Consider the following 14424-nt stretch of genomic DNA (forward strand, 5'->3'; position numbering starts at 1 on the left):
TATTTAAACCTTATTTAAATTTGGTAAGTGCAAATAATGTCAAATAAAACACACATCATGGCTGAAAGTCTGTGCACCCCTGACTGTCACACTCATATGTGCTTGTTGAACATCTTCGTGGCTTCACTCTGCTCTTCTGAGAAGCTTTTCCACCTGATGTTAAAGTGTATCTGTGAGGATTTGTGTAAATTCATTCAGCTACAAGAGCATCAGTGAGATCAGACTCTGATATTTAGAATGTTGAGGAGACTCCAAAGGTGTTGGGTCAGAGTCAGGGCTCTGTGCAGGACACTCCAGATCTTCCACCTTCATCAACCTTCACCTCCACACCATGTCTTCATGGAGCTCAGGAGATTTGTGCACAGGAGCATCATCATGCTGGAACACTGTTTGAGCCTCTTAGTTCCAGTGAAGGGAAATTGTAAAGCTACAGCATACAGAGACATTCTGCACAGTTGTGTGCTTCAGAAAACATGTCTTACTGTGTATGGTTGTTTATGTGACAAATAACATTTTTATTTGAATTCGATAATAAAGCGAAGTGGAGTGTAAACAGTCAATCTGGCAACCTGCACATGAACGACCCATGAGTCAGTAGTTGTTGACGCATCAGAAATGCGACAGGCATGTGTTAGGAGATATGACCTGGGATCTGAAATTCACACTTAATTGCAGACCTAAACTGTTTTAAAAAATGATAAAGTTTATTTTATAGTCTATTTCAGGGAACTGGTCAAGGTTTTTATAAAGAACATGATAATAAAGTAGAAACCTGGAAGTCTTAAACAGATAGATAGATAGATAGATAGATAGATAGATAGATAGATAGATAGATAGATAGATAGATAGATAGATAGATAGATAGATAGATGGTATTGCCAAAAGTATTGGGGCACCCCTCCAAGTCATTGTATTCAGGTGTTCCAATCACTTATATTGTATAAAGTCAAACACCTTGGCAGACTGCTTCTACACACATTCGTGAAAGAATAGAACGCTCTCAGGAGCTCAGTGAATTCAAGTGTGGTACTGTGATAGATTTCCACCTGTGCAAATAAGTCCATTCGTGACATTTCCTCACTACTAAATATTCCTCGGTCAACTGTTAGTGGTATTATAACCAAGTGGAAGCAATTGTGAACAACAGCAACTGGGAAGTGAACAACGGGTAGTGAACAACAGCAACTCAGCAGAAGCCTCCAACTTTCTGAATCACGCTTCTCCATCTGGCAATCAGATGGATGAGTCTGGGTTTGGCGGTTGCAGGGAGAAGGGCACTTACCTGACTGCATTGTGCCAAGTGTAGGGGGGATTATGGTGTCGTGTTTCAGGGGTTGGGCTCGGCCCCTTAGTTCCAGTGAAAGGAACTCTTAATGCTTCAGCTTCATACCAAGACATTTTGAACAATTTCATGCTCCCAACTTTGTGAGTCTGACCTCAACCCCATAGAACACCTTTGGGATGAATTAGAGTGGAGACTGTGAGACAGTACTTCTCATCCAACATCAGTGCCTGACCTCACAAATGCACGTCTAGAGGAACGGTCAAAATTTCCCATAAACACACTCCTAAACCTTGTGGAAAGCCTTCCCAGAATAGTTGAAGCTCCATATTAAACCCTAAGGATTAAGAATGGGACGTCATTAAAGTTTATGTGCATGTAAAGGCAGATGTCCCAAAACTTTTGGCAGTATAGTGTAGATATATAAATAGACTTTATTAATCCCACGAGGGAATTTGTGTGTTTGTTTGTGTGTAGGTGTGTGTAGGTGTGTGTTTGTGTGTGTGTAGGTGTGTGTTTGTTTGTGTGTGTGTGTTTGTGTGTAGGTGTGTGTGTAGGTGTGTAGGTGTGTTTGTGTTGTCCAGTTCTGTGATGATTCATTTTGTAAAACGATGGTCATTGTCCCTGTGTAGGAGTTCCTGCACAGACAGTACACAAACACACAAAGCAAACCACTTGTGTTTTTCTGTAACAAGAAAATATCAGCGGTTCTTTTGAGAGAAGCTTCTTCTACTAGGAATGCTTTTTATTTAAAAATTTTGTTTTTTTTAATGTTCAGTATTGAATGTCTTCATCATGTCTCACTCCACAGTGGAGGTTAATATGAAGCTCATATGAAAGTAGACACTCAGGACTTTAAGAATTTGTAGTGTTTCAGAAGGAAGTTTTTCTCTAGACTACTGGGAGCGATATATTCATAGAATAGTTCCAAGTGTTGATATCAAACCCATTTCTGCTCACTGAGACACCCTCAGTCCTTCATGGCTTAAGGCTCTTCAGTCTAAATGAAAGCCCACGGCATGAACAACACCTTTAATAACATATAAAAGCTCTGTGTTGCCATAGAGAGAACCAGCGAGCTCCATAAAGCCCTCATTTATTTTTTTCCTGTCTGTCAACACTGCTGTGTGTCTGAACTCAGATAAACTCTCTCTCCTGTTTATATAACAGGTTGCTCTGTGTTGCCTGAGGAGACCTGAGTCAACTCGGCAGTACTGCGATGTTATCACGTAAACACACACAAGGAACAAGACAAGGAACATTTCTTGAACAACTGAATGAACAATTCTTTTCCATAAAGCAAAGCCTTTTATCAGTAAGCTTTGGTTGCTAAGCAACAATGATTAGAGTATTGTATGGACAGAGACATGGTTTTAGTTGTGGCTGAGATGTGAATATTTTAAATTCATCCACATGAAGATGTTTTTCCTCAGACTAACACCAGGTATCAGGTGAACTGGACGCTGGTGGACAGACAAGAGGACAGAGGACACACTGATAAAATGGCAGCTCAGTGTAAACATACAGAAGAAAACAACTCCAGTTCTTCCTTTCCCACTCTACTGCCAGCAGGAGGCGGTGTTGAGTCAAGTATAGGAGTTCTGTGCTGGGATTGGCTAGTTCTATCTCTCAACTCCAATCCCATTCAACAAACCGCTTGTCAGTAAGAACGACCAGCCAATCGTAAGGAAGGAGGCGGGGCTTGTCGCAATACGGGTGGGAAAAAAACAAATCGGAGCGAAGAAACCAGCGTCATCGTGCAGACATGGCGTCTCTCCTGCAGCCCGACAGAGTGATTTATCTCGTACGCGGAGAGAAGAAGATCCGCGCTCCGCTCTCTCAGCTCTATTTCTGCCGATACTGCAGCGAGCTGCGCTCTCTGGAGTGCGTGTCACATGAAGTGAGTATTTCGGACTGTGGCTTTCTTTCCCCCACACAAAAAAAATTCAACGGCCCGGGATGGACGCCTTAGACCCGGTGAATTATATCATCTAGTATGTCATGTGCCCGCCTATTTTTCGGGCTATCCTGAGGCGCGATTGGCTGCGTCACGTGTCAATCATGGACTCTTTGGATTCTATTGGTCGGCCCCGGTGTCTGTATTCTTATGGGCGTTCATTAGCCTAGCTAGCTACTTTGACGGTTATGGAAATGGATTATTTGGTGAAATAAACTCGTCATATTGTCATGTTGATGTAATAAAAACACATTAAGTTTGGGAAACAGTCTTGTAAATGGTATAATGTATATTAATTCGAGCATTTTAAGCTGGTTAGCTAGCCGGATAACTAACTAGTGATGTGGCTTAGCATCACCACACCCGGCTAATTCATTCAGATACGCTCTATAATAATAATAATAATAATAATAATAATCACTTAATAAAGTAACGATTGATCATATTACGATTTATTGTAGCTGTCTTTTAATTTTAGTTGTGCTGTTCATGATTGTTTATGGTGTGTGTGTGTGTGTGTGTGTGTGTGTGTGTGTGTGTGTGTGTGTGATTTCAGGTGGACTCTCATTACTGCCCCAGTTGTCTGGAGAGCATGCCATCAGCTGAGGCCAAGCTCAAGAAGAACCGGTACACTAATGTTTCAAGATTATTTATTTATATAAATTGTGATAAAACTTTTGTAAAAGCTGAGCAGTAGCCGGGTTTCTGCTGGGTCTTATTAAAGTCTAAAATTGAAACATTAAAATTTTAGGCTCTAAGAAAAGTCTTAAATTTGCCGTTCTAGGTCTAAAATAATTTGAAACAGGTCTTCGTTTTAAGGATGTCCATGTTACGCTAGCTCTAATGCTCATTTCAGTGCTCCTGCAGCCCTTTAGAATGTGGTGGTGTTTGTTTCTGTCGCTAGTTCAGATATAATTCACTGCATTACTGCGACTACAAATGAGACCAGCATGCATCAGCTTTCTGCTATTCACGCGAGTGTCTCTGGGATTGTACCACAGACGCAAAGATTAGCCATGCTTGGCTTGAGAAAACTGAATGTAGGGTTTGGTTAAGGCCAGCTGTGAACAGTGTATGTGAAGCCTGCTGCTTAGTATGCAAGAAAGCGATTAAACTGGGAACGTTGGGTGCGCTGGAGTCTCATGCAAAAAGTGAGAACTGCTCTGAAGGTTCTCCAGCAAATGGCAAGGATCTGGTGGCTCCACGCTGCCGAGGAGAGACCCACACTGCAGCTCCATCACCGCCGTGAGCGACCTCTGTGCCGCTTATGGATCAGAGCGGAGGTGCTGTGGGTCCTCCACACCGTGACTAGACACCAGTCCTATAATGCGAATGAGGAAATCGGTGAATTGTTTCAGACGACGTTTCTGGACTTGCTAAATCATTCAGGTGTGGGGGAAAAAGATAAAACTGCCTACAGTGCACACTTTGGACTTTATCAAGAGAGGCCTAATGATGTTTGAGAAAAGTCTGAATCGCACCACCGAAATGGACCTGCACGTATGTTTTTGGGAAGGTGGGCAGGTACAGTCAAGATACCTGGGATCCCGGTTCATGGGGCATGCTGTGGCTGAGGAGTTTTTGATGTCATTATATAGGTCTGAAATTTCATTCTTAAGGGTCTTAAAAAGTCTTAAATTAGACTTGGTGAAACCTGCAGAAACTCTGAATAAGAGCAACAGGTTATGTATGTGGAAAAACTACTGAATAAAACTCTTCACCCAGTCAAATTTAGACATTTTTTTACATTTTATATAACACTTTTGAACGCTGTAGACTTCCCTGAGCTATAACGCAAAGTTCTAGCATTTTAAAATCCCCCAGATGTGTCACTAGTGACAGTCAAAACAACATTACTGCCAGATTAATGCGTAGAATTTGAAGCGACTTTCTCAGGCTGTGAGTCTCCTGACCTGAGACCTGAAAAATCACTCACGGTGTTTAATATCAAGCCTAGTCATTGTCTCCTCACTGATCTCAGTGACATCAGTGAGGAAATAAATGCTTATTCATTCACTCGCTTTGCTTCTGATCTGATTATTAATGTCTCTTATTAGATCATCTAAACATTTTAAAGCTCTCGTGTTCTCTAAGCATCACAAACGTTTTGACAGCCGATGTCTGATTACTAACGGATTAGGATTTGGTCTGTTTCACTAGGGCACAAAACTTGACCTAGTTGTGAAATCCTATTAGCCGAGCAAGTTTTTAGACGTGTTTTTTTTGTTGTTGTTAAACTGGCTTTTTACATAGATATAGACTATATTGCCAAAAGTTTTGGGACACCCCTCCAAATCATTGAATTCAGGGGTTGGGCTCGGCCCCTTAGTTCCAGTGAAAGGAACTCTTAATGCTTCAGCTTCATACCAAGACATTTTGGACAATTTCATGCTCCCAACTTTGTGGGAACAGTTTGGGGATGACCCCTTCCTGTTCCAACATGACTGCACACCAGTGACCAAAGCAAGGTCCATAAAGACATGGATGAGTGAGTTTGGTGTGGAGGAAGTCCTGACCTCAACACCATAGAACACCTTCTGGATGAATTAGAGCAGAGACTGATGCGCTTCTAGTGGAATGGTCAAAAATTCCCATAAACACACTCCTAAACCTTGTGGAAAGTCTTCCCAGAAGAGTTTAAGCTGTTATGGCTGCAAAGGGCGGGACAGTTTTGGCCTGGCTCACAGTCATATTCAGCATTAACACACACACACATGTATGTTGATAAATACCTGAGACACTCCTTTTTTATTTCAAACTTCCAGATGTGCGAACTGTTTCGACTGCCCATGCTGCATGCACACACTGTCCACGCGAGCCACCAACATCCCGGCACCGCTTCCCGATGACCCGACCAAGACCACCATGAAGAAGGCGTACTACCTCGCCTGCGGCTTCTGCCGCTGGACGTCACGCGACGTGGGCATGGCGGACAAGTCAGTAGGTGAGGATCTGCTCTTCTTTCTCCTTCTCCTGTAAGGCGGTCAGGAGTAGAGCATCTGACTCCTCCTTACATGTGTAAAGAGACTTCATGTAAATGAAGCCTGGAAGGAAGAAACCCAGGCATCAGACAGTAACGTTAGAGTTTTATTCATCCTGAATGCTGTGAAGATGCTGATACTATGTGTGTGTGTGTTTTGTAGCCAGTGGAGGATGGCAGGAACCAGAGAATCCTTACACTCAGAGGGTAAGTGACTCCATCATCATCACAGAGAAGAGCTTCATCTTTATTCACACGTGATTTCTGTTTCCTGGATGTCGTTACATCGTTAATGGACTGCACACGTCGTCTCCTCAGATTAATAAACTGATCGAGTATTATCAACAACTGGCCCAGAGAGAGAAGCTGGAGAGAGACAGGAAGAAACTGGCCAGAAGACGTCCGTTCATGCCTCAGGCCTTCTCGGTACACACACACACACGCACACACACACACACACAAAAAATTCATGTCACTAATAAACTTCCAAGACTAAGTCCCCTGGTAAACAGTTCATCCATGGGCTTTCATTTGCATACTCGAACATGATTGGCTCTTATATCTTATGACACAATAACACCCGACTCGTATGTTTTTTTTTCCAGTGGGATTTTCAGCCTTTTTTAATGCAGTAAAACCAGTTTATTTATTTATTGTAAATATGTTCAGTCTTGAACTGTCCACATACTGACTCCACCCCCTCCAAAAATATCATATTTAACGTGACTTCCTGGCTAATGTCCAGCGGCTAACTCCTACATGTTCACACTTACCTCTGTTTTAATCTTTTTGCGTGAAATTGCTGTCATTGTTTTCTTTACAGAATCTTTCTTGCGATACTAAAATCAGACAACGCTGTGCATGCTCGCGAGTTAGCACCCTTTCACGCGGGAATTATTTATACACTTATTCAGATTCTGTAGTTGTTGTTGTTTTTTTTGCTTTGTTTTGTTTGTTTATTTTAAATGACATAATATATTAATTTGTTTATGTTTAAATATAAATAGTAAAAGAGTTTTAAATAGATTCATGAGTAAAAAAAAAAAGGATTAAATGATATGCAGTGTCCAAAGTTTTCCAGGTCTAAAATATATATGTATATTTTTAGAAAATATTGTTTCTGATCATATACAATATACACTTTTAAAAATAATAATTAAATTAAAAATAAAATAATATTTAAAATTAAAAAAATAAATTAAAAAAATCAAGCAAAAAAGATTTTAAAATTAAAAAAAAAAAAATGTTTAAGATTCAACAAGTGGTCCAGAAAAGTTTCAGAGGTTCATACTGATGTACAATAATTTAGAATAATTTTATATTTTTCTTAAATTATTTGTCTGGATATGAGGTGTGAAAGGGGCTGCTATTATTATTATTATTATTATTATTATTGCTCTTCCTGTTAAAGCTGGGTCTGATATTAACCTGCATGTACCTGTGATTTATAACATAATCTGCTCTAATTTCTAACCCTGTTAATCTCCAGCTTGGTTTGAATTACAGGGATTAACCGAAAGTCTCCCATGTTGCTGCTTGTGCTGAAGTTTCACCTTGCTTCTTTTCTCTTGTCTCCTGTCCTTCTTTGCTTGTGCACGCCGATCTTTTGGTTTGCACCTCCTCCTCCACCTCCCTTTCCCCAGCAACACACTATTCACGTGGTGGTGAGTGGCTCTTCTTCACAACTCCGACTCTGTACTCGCTTGCTGTTTACAGTGAAAAGACCTCTTTCAGTCTTTCTGTTGTTGGGTTCCGAGCCGCTCAGGCACTTCAGCGATCACATGAGACTTTAAATAACGACCTTCAGGGTAGAAGATCATGCTGTGTGAGAAGGGAGATGTGTTTGATGTGATAGAAGGGGATTAGTGGACAGATGAGGGCACTATTCATGACGATAAAGTGAGGCTTGGGTTAAAATACTATTTTATCCAGTAATGTTTAAGGCTGTGGTTTGTCTTTGCTTTATAAACATCATATGGAGCATTTATTGATTTAATTATTTGTTGTTTGCCAGATTAGATTATTTTTTCTGTTTTGAATGTTACTGCTCTGATTGATTAGTTTGGTCTGACGGTGGTCTGTTGGTGTTGTGTGTGTAAAGGAGAAGTACGGCCTGGGTACACGACTCCAGAGGCAGAGATCCGGAGCTCCCATCAGCGCCCTCTACGGCCTCTCGTGAGTGTTCCTAATCATCCTAATCATCACTAAACCACAGACCTGGAAATAGTAACAGCAGATACACTATATTGCCAAAAGTATTCGCTCACCCATCCAAATAATCAGAATCAGGTGTTCCAATCACTTCCATGGCCACAGGTGTATAAAATCAAGCACCTAGGCATGCAGACTGTTTTTACAAACATTTGTGAAAGAATGGGTCACTCTCAGGAGCTCAGTGAATTCCAGCGTGGAACTGTGATAGGATGCCACCTGTGCAACAAATCCAGTCGTGAAATTTCCTCACTCCTAAATATTCCACAGTCAACTGTCAGCTGTATTATAAGAACGTGGAAGTGTTTGGGAACGACAGCAACTCAGCCACGAAGTGGTAGGCCACGTAAACTGACGGAGCGGGGTCAGCGGATGCTGAGGCGCATAGTGCGAAGAGGTCGCCAACTTTCTGCAGAGTCAATCGCTACAGACCTCCAAACTTCATGTGGCCTTCAGATTAGCTCAAGAACAGTGCGCAGAGAGCTTCATGGAATGGGTTTCCATGGCCGAGCAGCTGCATCCAAGCCATACATCACAAAGTGCAATGCAAAGCGTTGGATGCAGTGGTGTAAAGCACGCCGCCACTGGACTCGAGAGCAGTGGAGACGCGTTCTCTGGAGTGACGAATCGCGCTTCTCCATCTGGCAATCTGATGGACGAGTCTGGGTTTGGCGGTTGCCAGGAGAACGGTACTTGTCTGACTGCATTGTGCCAAGTGTAAAGTTTGGTGGAGGGGGGATTATGGTGTGGGGTTGTTTTTCAGGAGCTGGTCTTGGCCCCTTAGTTCCAGTGAAAGGAACTCTGAATGCTTCAGCATACCAAGACATTTTGGACAATTCCATGCTCCCAACTTTGTGGGAACAGTTTGGAGCTGGCCCCTTCCTCTTCCAACATGACTGTGCACCAGTGCACAAAGCAAGGTCCATAAAGACATGGATGACAGAGTCTGGTGTGGATGAACTTGACTGGCCTGCACAGAGTCCTGACCTCAACCCGATAGAAGACCTTTGGGATGAATTAGAGCGGAGACTGAGAGCCAGGCCTTCTCGTCCAACATCAGTGTGTGACCTCACAAATGCACTTCTGGAAGAATGGTCAAAAATTCCCATAAACACACTCCTAAACCTTGTGGACAGCCTTCCCAGAAGAGTTGAAGCTGTTATAGCTGCAAAGGGTGGACCGACGTCATATTGAACCCTATGGATTAGGAATGGGATGTCACTTAAGTTCATATCCGAGTCAAGGCAGGTGAGCGAATACTTTTGGCAATATATTGTATTACATCATGATGATGATGAACACAATTTTACAAAATAGCTTGGACTTTTCTTTTGCTGGAAAGTTCAGGAATAAAAAACTCTTTGGCAAAGAGTCAGCAGAAATAATGGTACATATTTAAGTCGTATAATTTTTAGGAGGTTTGTGTAAATTTATATGAAGTTAAAGGGGGAAAGAAATCAAGAATCTGTGCATTAGTTTGTTTTATGTATGTGAGGATAAATCTGGGGGTGTGGTCTATGCAGATGACATGCAAATGATCAACTGGTGGGTGGGGCTTATCAACTAACAGGTTTTAATTTTCTATGATGGTTTAAAGAGTCAGGTTTGTTTGTTTTTGAGCAACTTTACCTTTGAGAGATACCGGAGACACGCATTTCGGATATTTGGCTGTTTATCAGTGTTAGAGGGTTTGTGAAAGAGGATGCATTTTTAGCACTGAATTTTTGGTGTGTGTGTCTCTGTGTGTGTGTGTGTGTGTGTGTCCTAATGCAGTCTGAAGGAAGGCGAGGAGCAGAAGGAGGTCAGTATTGAACCGGCTCAGGCTCTGGATGAGGTGGAGCCTCTGCCTGATGACTATTACACACGGCCTGTAAACCTGACTGAAGGTGAAGATCTTACACACACACACACACACACACACACACACACACACACACACACACTGTTTAATTTCTGCTTATGTACCAAGCACTAGAGTCGTCAGTGCTTTTCACACAGTAATTGCGCGTGTGTGTGTTTGTGTGTGTGTGTGTGTGCAGTGACGACACTTCGCCAGAGGTTGCTTCAGCCCGACTTCCAGCCTGCAGGAGCATCTCAGCTTCACCCCAAACATAAGCACTTGCTGATGAAACGCTCGCTGCGCTGCAGGGTTCGTATCTGACACACACACTCATTAAGACACACAGTTTTACACAGATCACTTAACGGTCTTGCTTTGTTTGTCAGAAATGTGAGCACAACCTCAGTAAACCCGAGTTCAACCCAACCTCCATCAAGTTTAAAATCCAGCTGGTGGCCGTGTGAGTACTCCATAACGTCTCCTCCACACAGAACAATCACAAGTTTCTCTTCTGAGTGCTAATGATGACTGTGTGTGTGTATTTGTGTGTAGGAGCTACATCCCTGAAGTGAGGATTATGTCTATTCCAAACCTGCGTCACATGAAGGCAAGTGTTCCTCCTGCTCCAGGCAGCTGGCTTCACTATGCCCCAGATTATATTTGGATTAGGGTCACACTGGGGCAATTATTTACTTACTTGACAGTGGGTGTAAGTTATAGGAATATAATGAGTTGCAATAATAGCAATAGTAAAAATGTAGCTGCAAGCAGCGATTCAGGGTGCCAAGCACTTTCTGACCCTACTCCTTATCCACAGAGGAAGATCAGAAGCCACTGAGACCTTCAGAACTCCCAAGGAGATCTAAGAAATTTAAAGGCAAAGCATCAAGCCTTTGCAAATGCAGATACACTATATTGCCAAAGGTTTTGGGACACTCCTCCAAATCATTGAATTCGGGGGTTGGGCTCGGCCCCTTAGTTCCAGTGAAAGGAACTCTTAGTGCTTCAGCTTCATACCAAGACATTTTGGACAATTTCATGCTCCCAACTTTGTGGGAACAGTTTGGGGATGACCCCTTCCTGTTCCAACATTCCAACAAGAGATATGAGGAGAAAAGAAAATGGGAATAGTAAAGTTATAAATATAAATAATTACATAAACGAGAATAAATAAAGCAGAAATATATATCTGCTTCTTCAGTATCAGCTACGTTGCCAAATGGTGTACAGATATTTGTCAAATTGAACATTATTGTAAATTATTATTGAATAATTAATATTTATTACATCATTAAAAACATATTATACTGATGTGTGAACATTGTGGGTGTGTGATGTTAGAAATCAATTAATAATTGTGATTAAAGTCTTTCATGTCATAACCATGGTATTTTAACTGAACTGTTTGTTTGTTTGTTAACAGGAGTCCCAGGTGCTGCTGACCCTGACTAACCCCGTGGAGAGCATCACTCATGTCAGCCTCTTCACCTGCGAGGAAGGAGATCCTGACGACATCAACAGCACAGCTAAGGTACATACACACACACACACACCCCTCATCTCATTGCCTCAGTCCTGTTAGTGGAATAATAATGCTGTTTCATATAATAATAATAATAATATAGTAATAATATAGTAATAATAATATTTCTAATCTTTTTATTTTTATTAATATTATTAATATTATTTTTATTAATATTGTTTTCTACGAAACAAATGTTTTGTTTCCTGAAAAGAACACTTTTCAGTGTGTTAACTTTTTTTTTTAACAGGGTGAACACATGGGTCATAACCTTTTGTAATGTGTGTGTGTGTGTAGGTGTTGGTGCCAGCGAAAGAGCTGGTCCTGGCAGGGAAAGATGCAGCAGCCGAATACGACGAGCTGGCCGAGCCGCAGGACTTCCAGGACGACCCGGAGTAAGACCACACAGTCTGATATTTACTCAGCATTATTCACTCGGCTAGACTAGACAGAGTTCTGTACATCTTTATCAGTGCCTTAGATTATCTCACAGCTCTGGTTAAGAAGCTCCGCCCCCCGGAGCCTACATGGCCTTCAGAGTAGACTGTCTATAAAATAACCAACTGAAGCACTGCTGAAGACTAGAAACTGTACAGGAACTGCTGTTATAGTTATCCCACAGTGGTATACTCATGACTCTCTCTCTCTCTCTCTCTTCTTTTTTTCTCTGTCTCTTGCTCTCTCTCTCTCTCTCTCCTTTTTTTCTCTGTCTCTTGCTCTCTCTCTCTCTTCTTTTTTTCTCTGTCTCTTGCTCTCTCTCTCTCTCTCTCTCTCTCTCTCTCTCCCCTCTCCTCCCTCTCTTCTCTCTGTCCTCTCTTCTCTCTGTCTCTCTCTCTACTCTCTCTCAGTGTGGTAGCCTTCAGGAAGTCCAACAAGATCGGTTTCTTTATTAAAGTGATCCCTCAGTATGAGGACGGCGACGTCACCGTGTCCTTCAAGATGCGTCACGACTTCCGCAACCTGGCGGCTCCCATCAGGCCGAGCGAGGAAGGAGAACCTGCCGTGGAGCTCATCTGGCTCACACACCATGTAGAGCTCAGCTTGGGGCCACTCGCAGCCTGAACACACACACACACACACACACACAAAAACACACACACACAAAAACACACACAGTGATCTACATACTACAAACAACCAGACCAGGGTAACACACACACACACACCACACACACCACACACACACACACCACAAACACACACACCACACACACACCACACACACACCACACACACACACCACACACACACCACACACACACAGTGATCTACATACTACAAACAACCAGACCAGGGTAACACACACACACACACCACACACACACCACACCACACACACACCACACACACACCACACACACCACACACACCACACACACACACCACACACACACAGTGATCTACATACTACAAACAACCAGACCAGGGTAACACACACGCACAGGAAGCCATGATTAGTAATGGCAGGACAAAACCCAACTCCATTAATCCTACACACACTTCATGTATATTTGCACACACACACTCTCCATCTCCGCCTGCATGCCGTCAGTGACCTGAGTAGCTCCTCCTCTTCCTCCTCCTCCTCCGCCGGTGCCGCTATTCTCGTGTTCATGTCCTCTCTCACTCCAGCGCTCTCTCTTTCTCTTTTTCTGTAGACGAATCGTTGCGTTTAGTCTGGACTCGTCTCCTCAGTACTAACATGGTCATTTTCCGGTCAATAATAAACCGTATTAATTCATAGAGCAGAATTTCAGTGTATTAATTCTCTGCTACAGTGCGAAGGCTGATACGACGTGTCTTACAGTGTTCTAGGAAAGAGAGATTTAAATTATAAGAAAAAGCAGTTCACTAATAAAAGTCTGATCTTAAAAAATGTTGCATGTATTATTTATTACAGTATATTCACTGACCACTTTATTAGGAACACCTACTTATTAATGGCAGTCCGATTTCCACACAAAGCAGGCTTTAAATACTTATACTTTGACGGTGTGAGAAACAAAAACAGCTAGTTTTGTGGGTTGAGAGTACATTGTTGATGAGTGATGACTGGAAAGAAGGCTGCAAGGACTCAACTGACCACTTTTTACAATCGTGGTGAGCTGAAAAGCATCTCAAACTGACCTTAAGGTGCATGAGCTCTACAACAGCAGCAGACGACCAGTCGCTTCAGTCCAGAACTCAGGCAGGAGTGTGTGGTGAGATGCTTTTCCGTTCATCACGGATGTACAGTGATTATTTGAGTTACTGTTGACTTCCATAGGACCAGCCACTTTATTAGGAACACAAGTGGGACTCCAAGGTTGTAGTTACACAGTATATGCTCACATACAAACACACTCTTCAACACAAACTCACTTGTCTGCTTTAGACTGAAAAATATATTTTCCCAGGATGTCTGGGTTCCAGTCCAACCATCATATAACAAAAGAACAAAAAAAATATACTATATTGCCAAATGTTTAGGGACACCCTTCCAAATCACTGAATTCAGGGGTTGGGCTCGGCCCCTTAGTTCCAGTGCAAGTGATGAGGAACTTGACTGACCTGCACAGAGTCCTGACCTCAACCCCATAGAACACCTTTGGGATGAATTAGAGCGGAGACTGTGAGCCAGACCTTCTCGTCC

General features: G+C 42.3%; 1 protein-coding gene across 2 annotated transcripts; it reads left to right on the plus strand.

Moving 5' to 3' along the window:
- The first annotated feature begins 3001 nt into the window (after positions 1-3001).
- Positions 3002-13053, plus strand: dctn4 (dynactin 4). 2 transcript variants are annotated; one of them, XM_058408888.1, is made up of 14 exons: positions 3002-3182; positions 3796-3866; positions 6005-6183; positions 6383-6426; positions 6538-6645; positions 7863-7883; positions 8321-8394; positions 10204-10316; positions 10470-10579; positions 10657-10730; positions 10823-10877; positions 11694-11801; positions 12090-12187; positions 12641-13053. In XM_058408888.1, the coding sequence occupies exons 1-14, from the start codon at positions 3048-3050 to the stop codon at positions 12852-12854; spliced, it is 1404 nt and encodes a 467-aa protein (XP_058264871.1). In that variant the 5' UTR covers positions 3002-3047; the 3' UTR covers positions 12855-13053. The 2 variants fall into 2 exon arrangements, with proteins under 2 accessions (XP_058264871.1, XP_058264873.1); XM_058408890.1 differs by lacking the exon at positions 7863-7883.
- The last annotated feature ends 1371 nt before the right edge of the window (positions 13054-14424 follow it).

This window comes from Hemibagrus wyckioides, linkage group LG14 (assembly GCF_019097595.1).
Source record: "Hemibagrus wyckioides isolate EC202008001 linkage group LG14, SWU_Hwy_1.0, whole genome shotgun sequence".
In the NCBI taxonomy this organism is placed as follows: domain Eukaryota; kingdom Metazoa; phylum Chordata; class Actinopteri; order Siluriformes; family Bagridae; genus Hemibagrus; species Hemibagrus wyckioides.

Excerpts from the sequence above, each read along its gene's own strand:
- dctn4 (XM_058408888.1), top strand. The coding sequence starts at position 3,048 with ATGGCGTCTCTCCTGCAGCCCGACAGAGTGATTTATCTCGTACGCGGA. Across the intron at positions 3,183-3,795 it reads TGGAGTGCGTGTCACATGAA|GTGGACTCTCATTACTGCCC; the intron begins GTGAGTATTTCG and ends GTGTGATTTCAG. Across the intron at positions 6,646-7,862 it reads TCATGCCTCAGGCCTTCTCG|CAACACACTATTCACGTGGT; the intron begins GTACACACACAC and ends CCCTTTCCCCAG.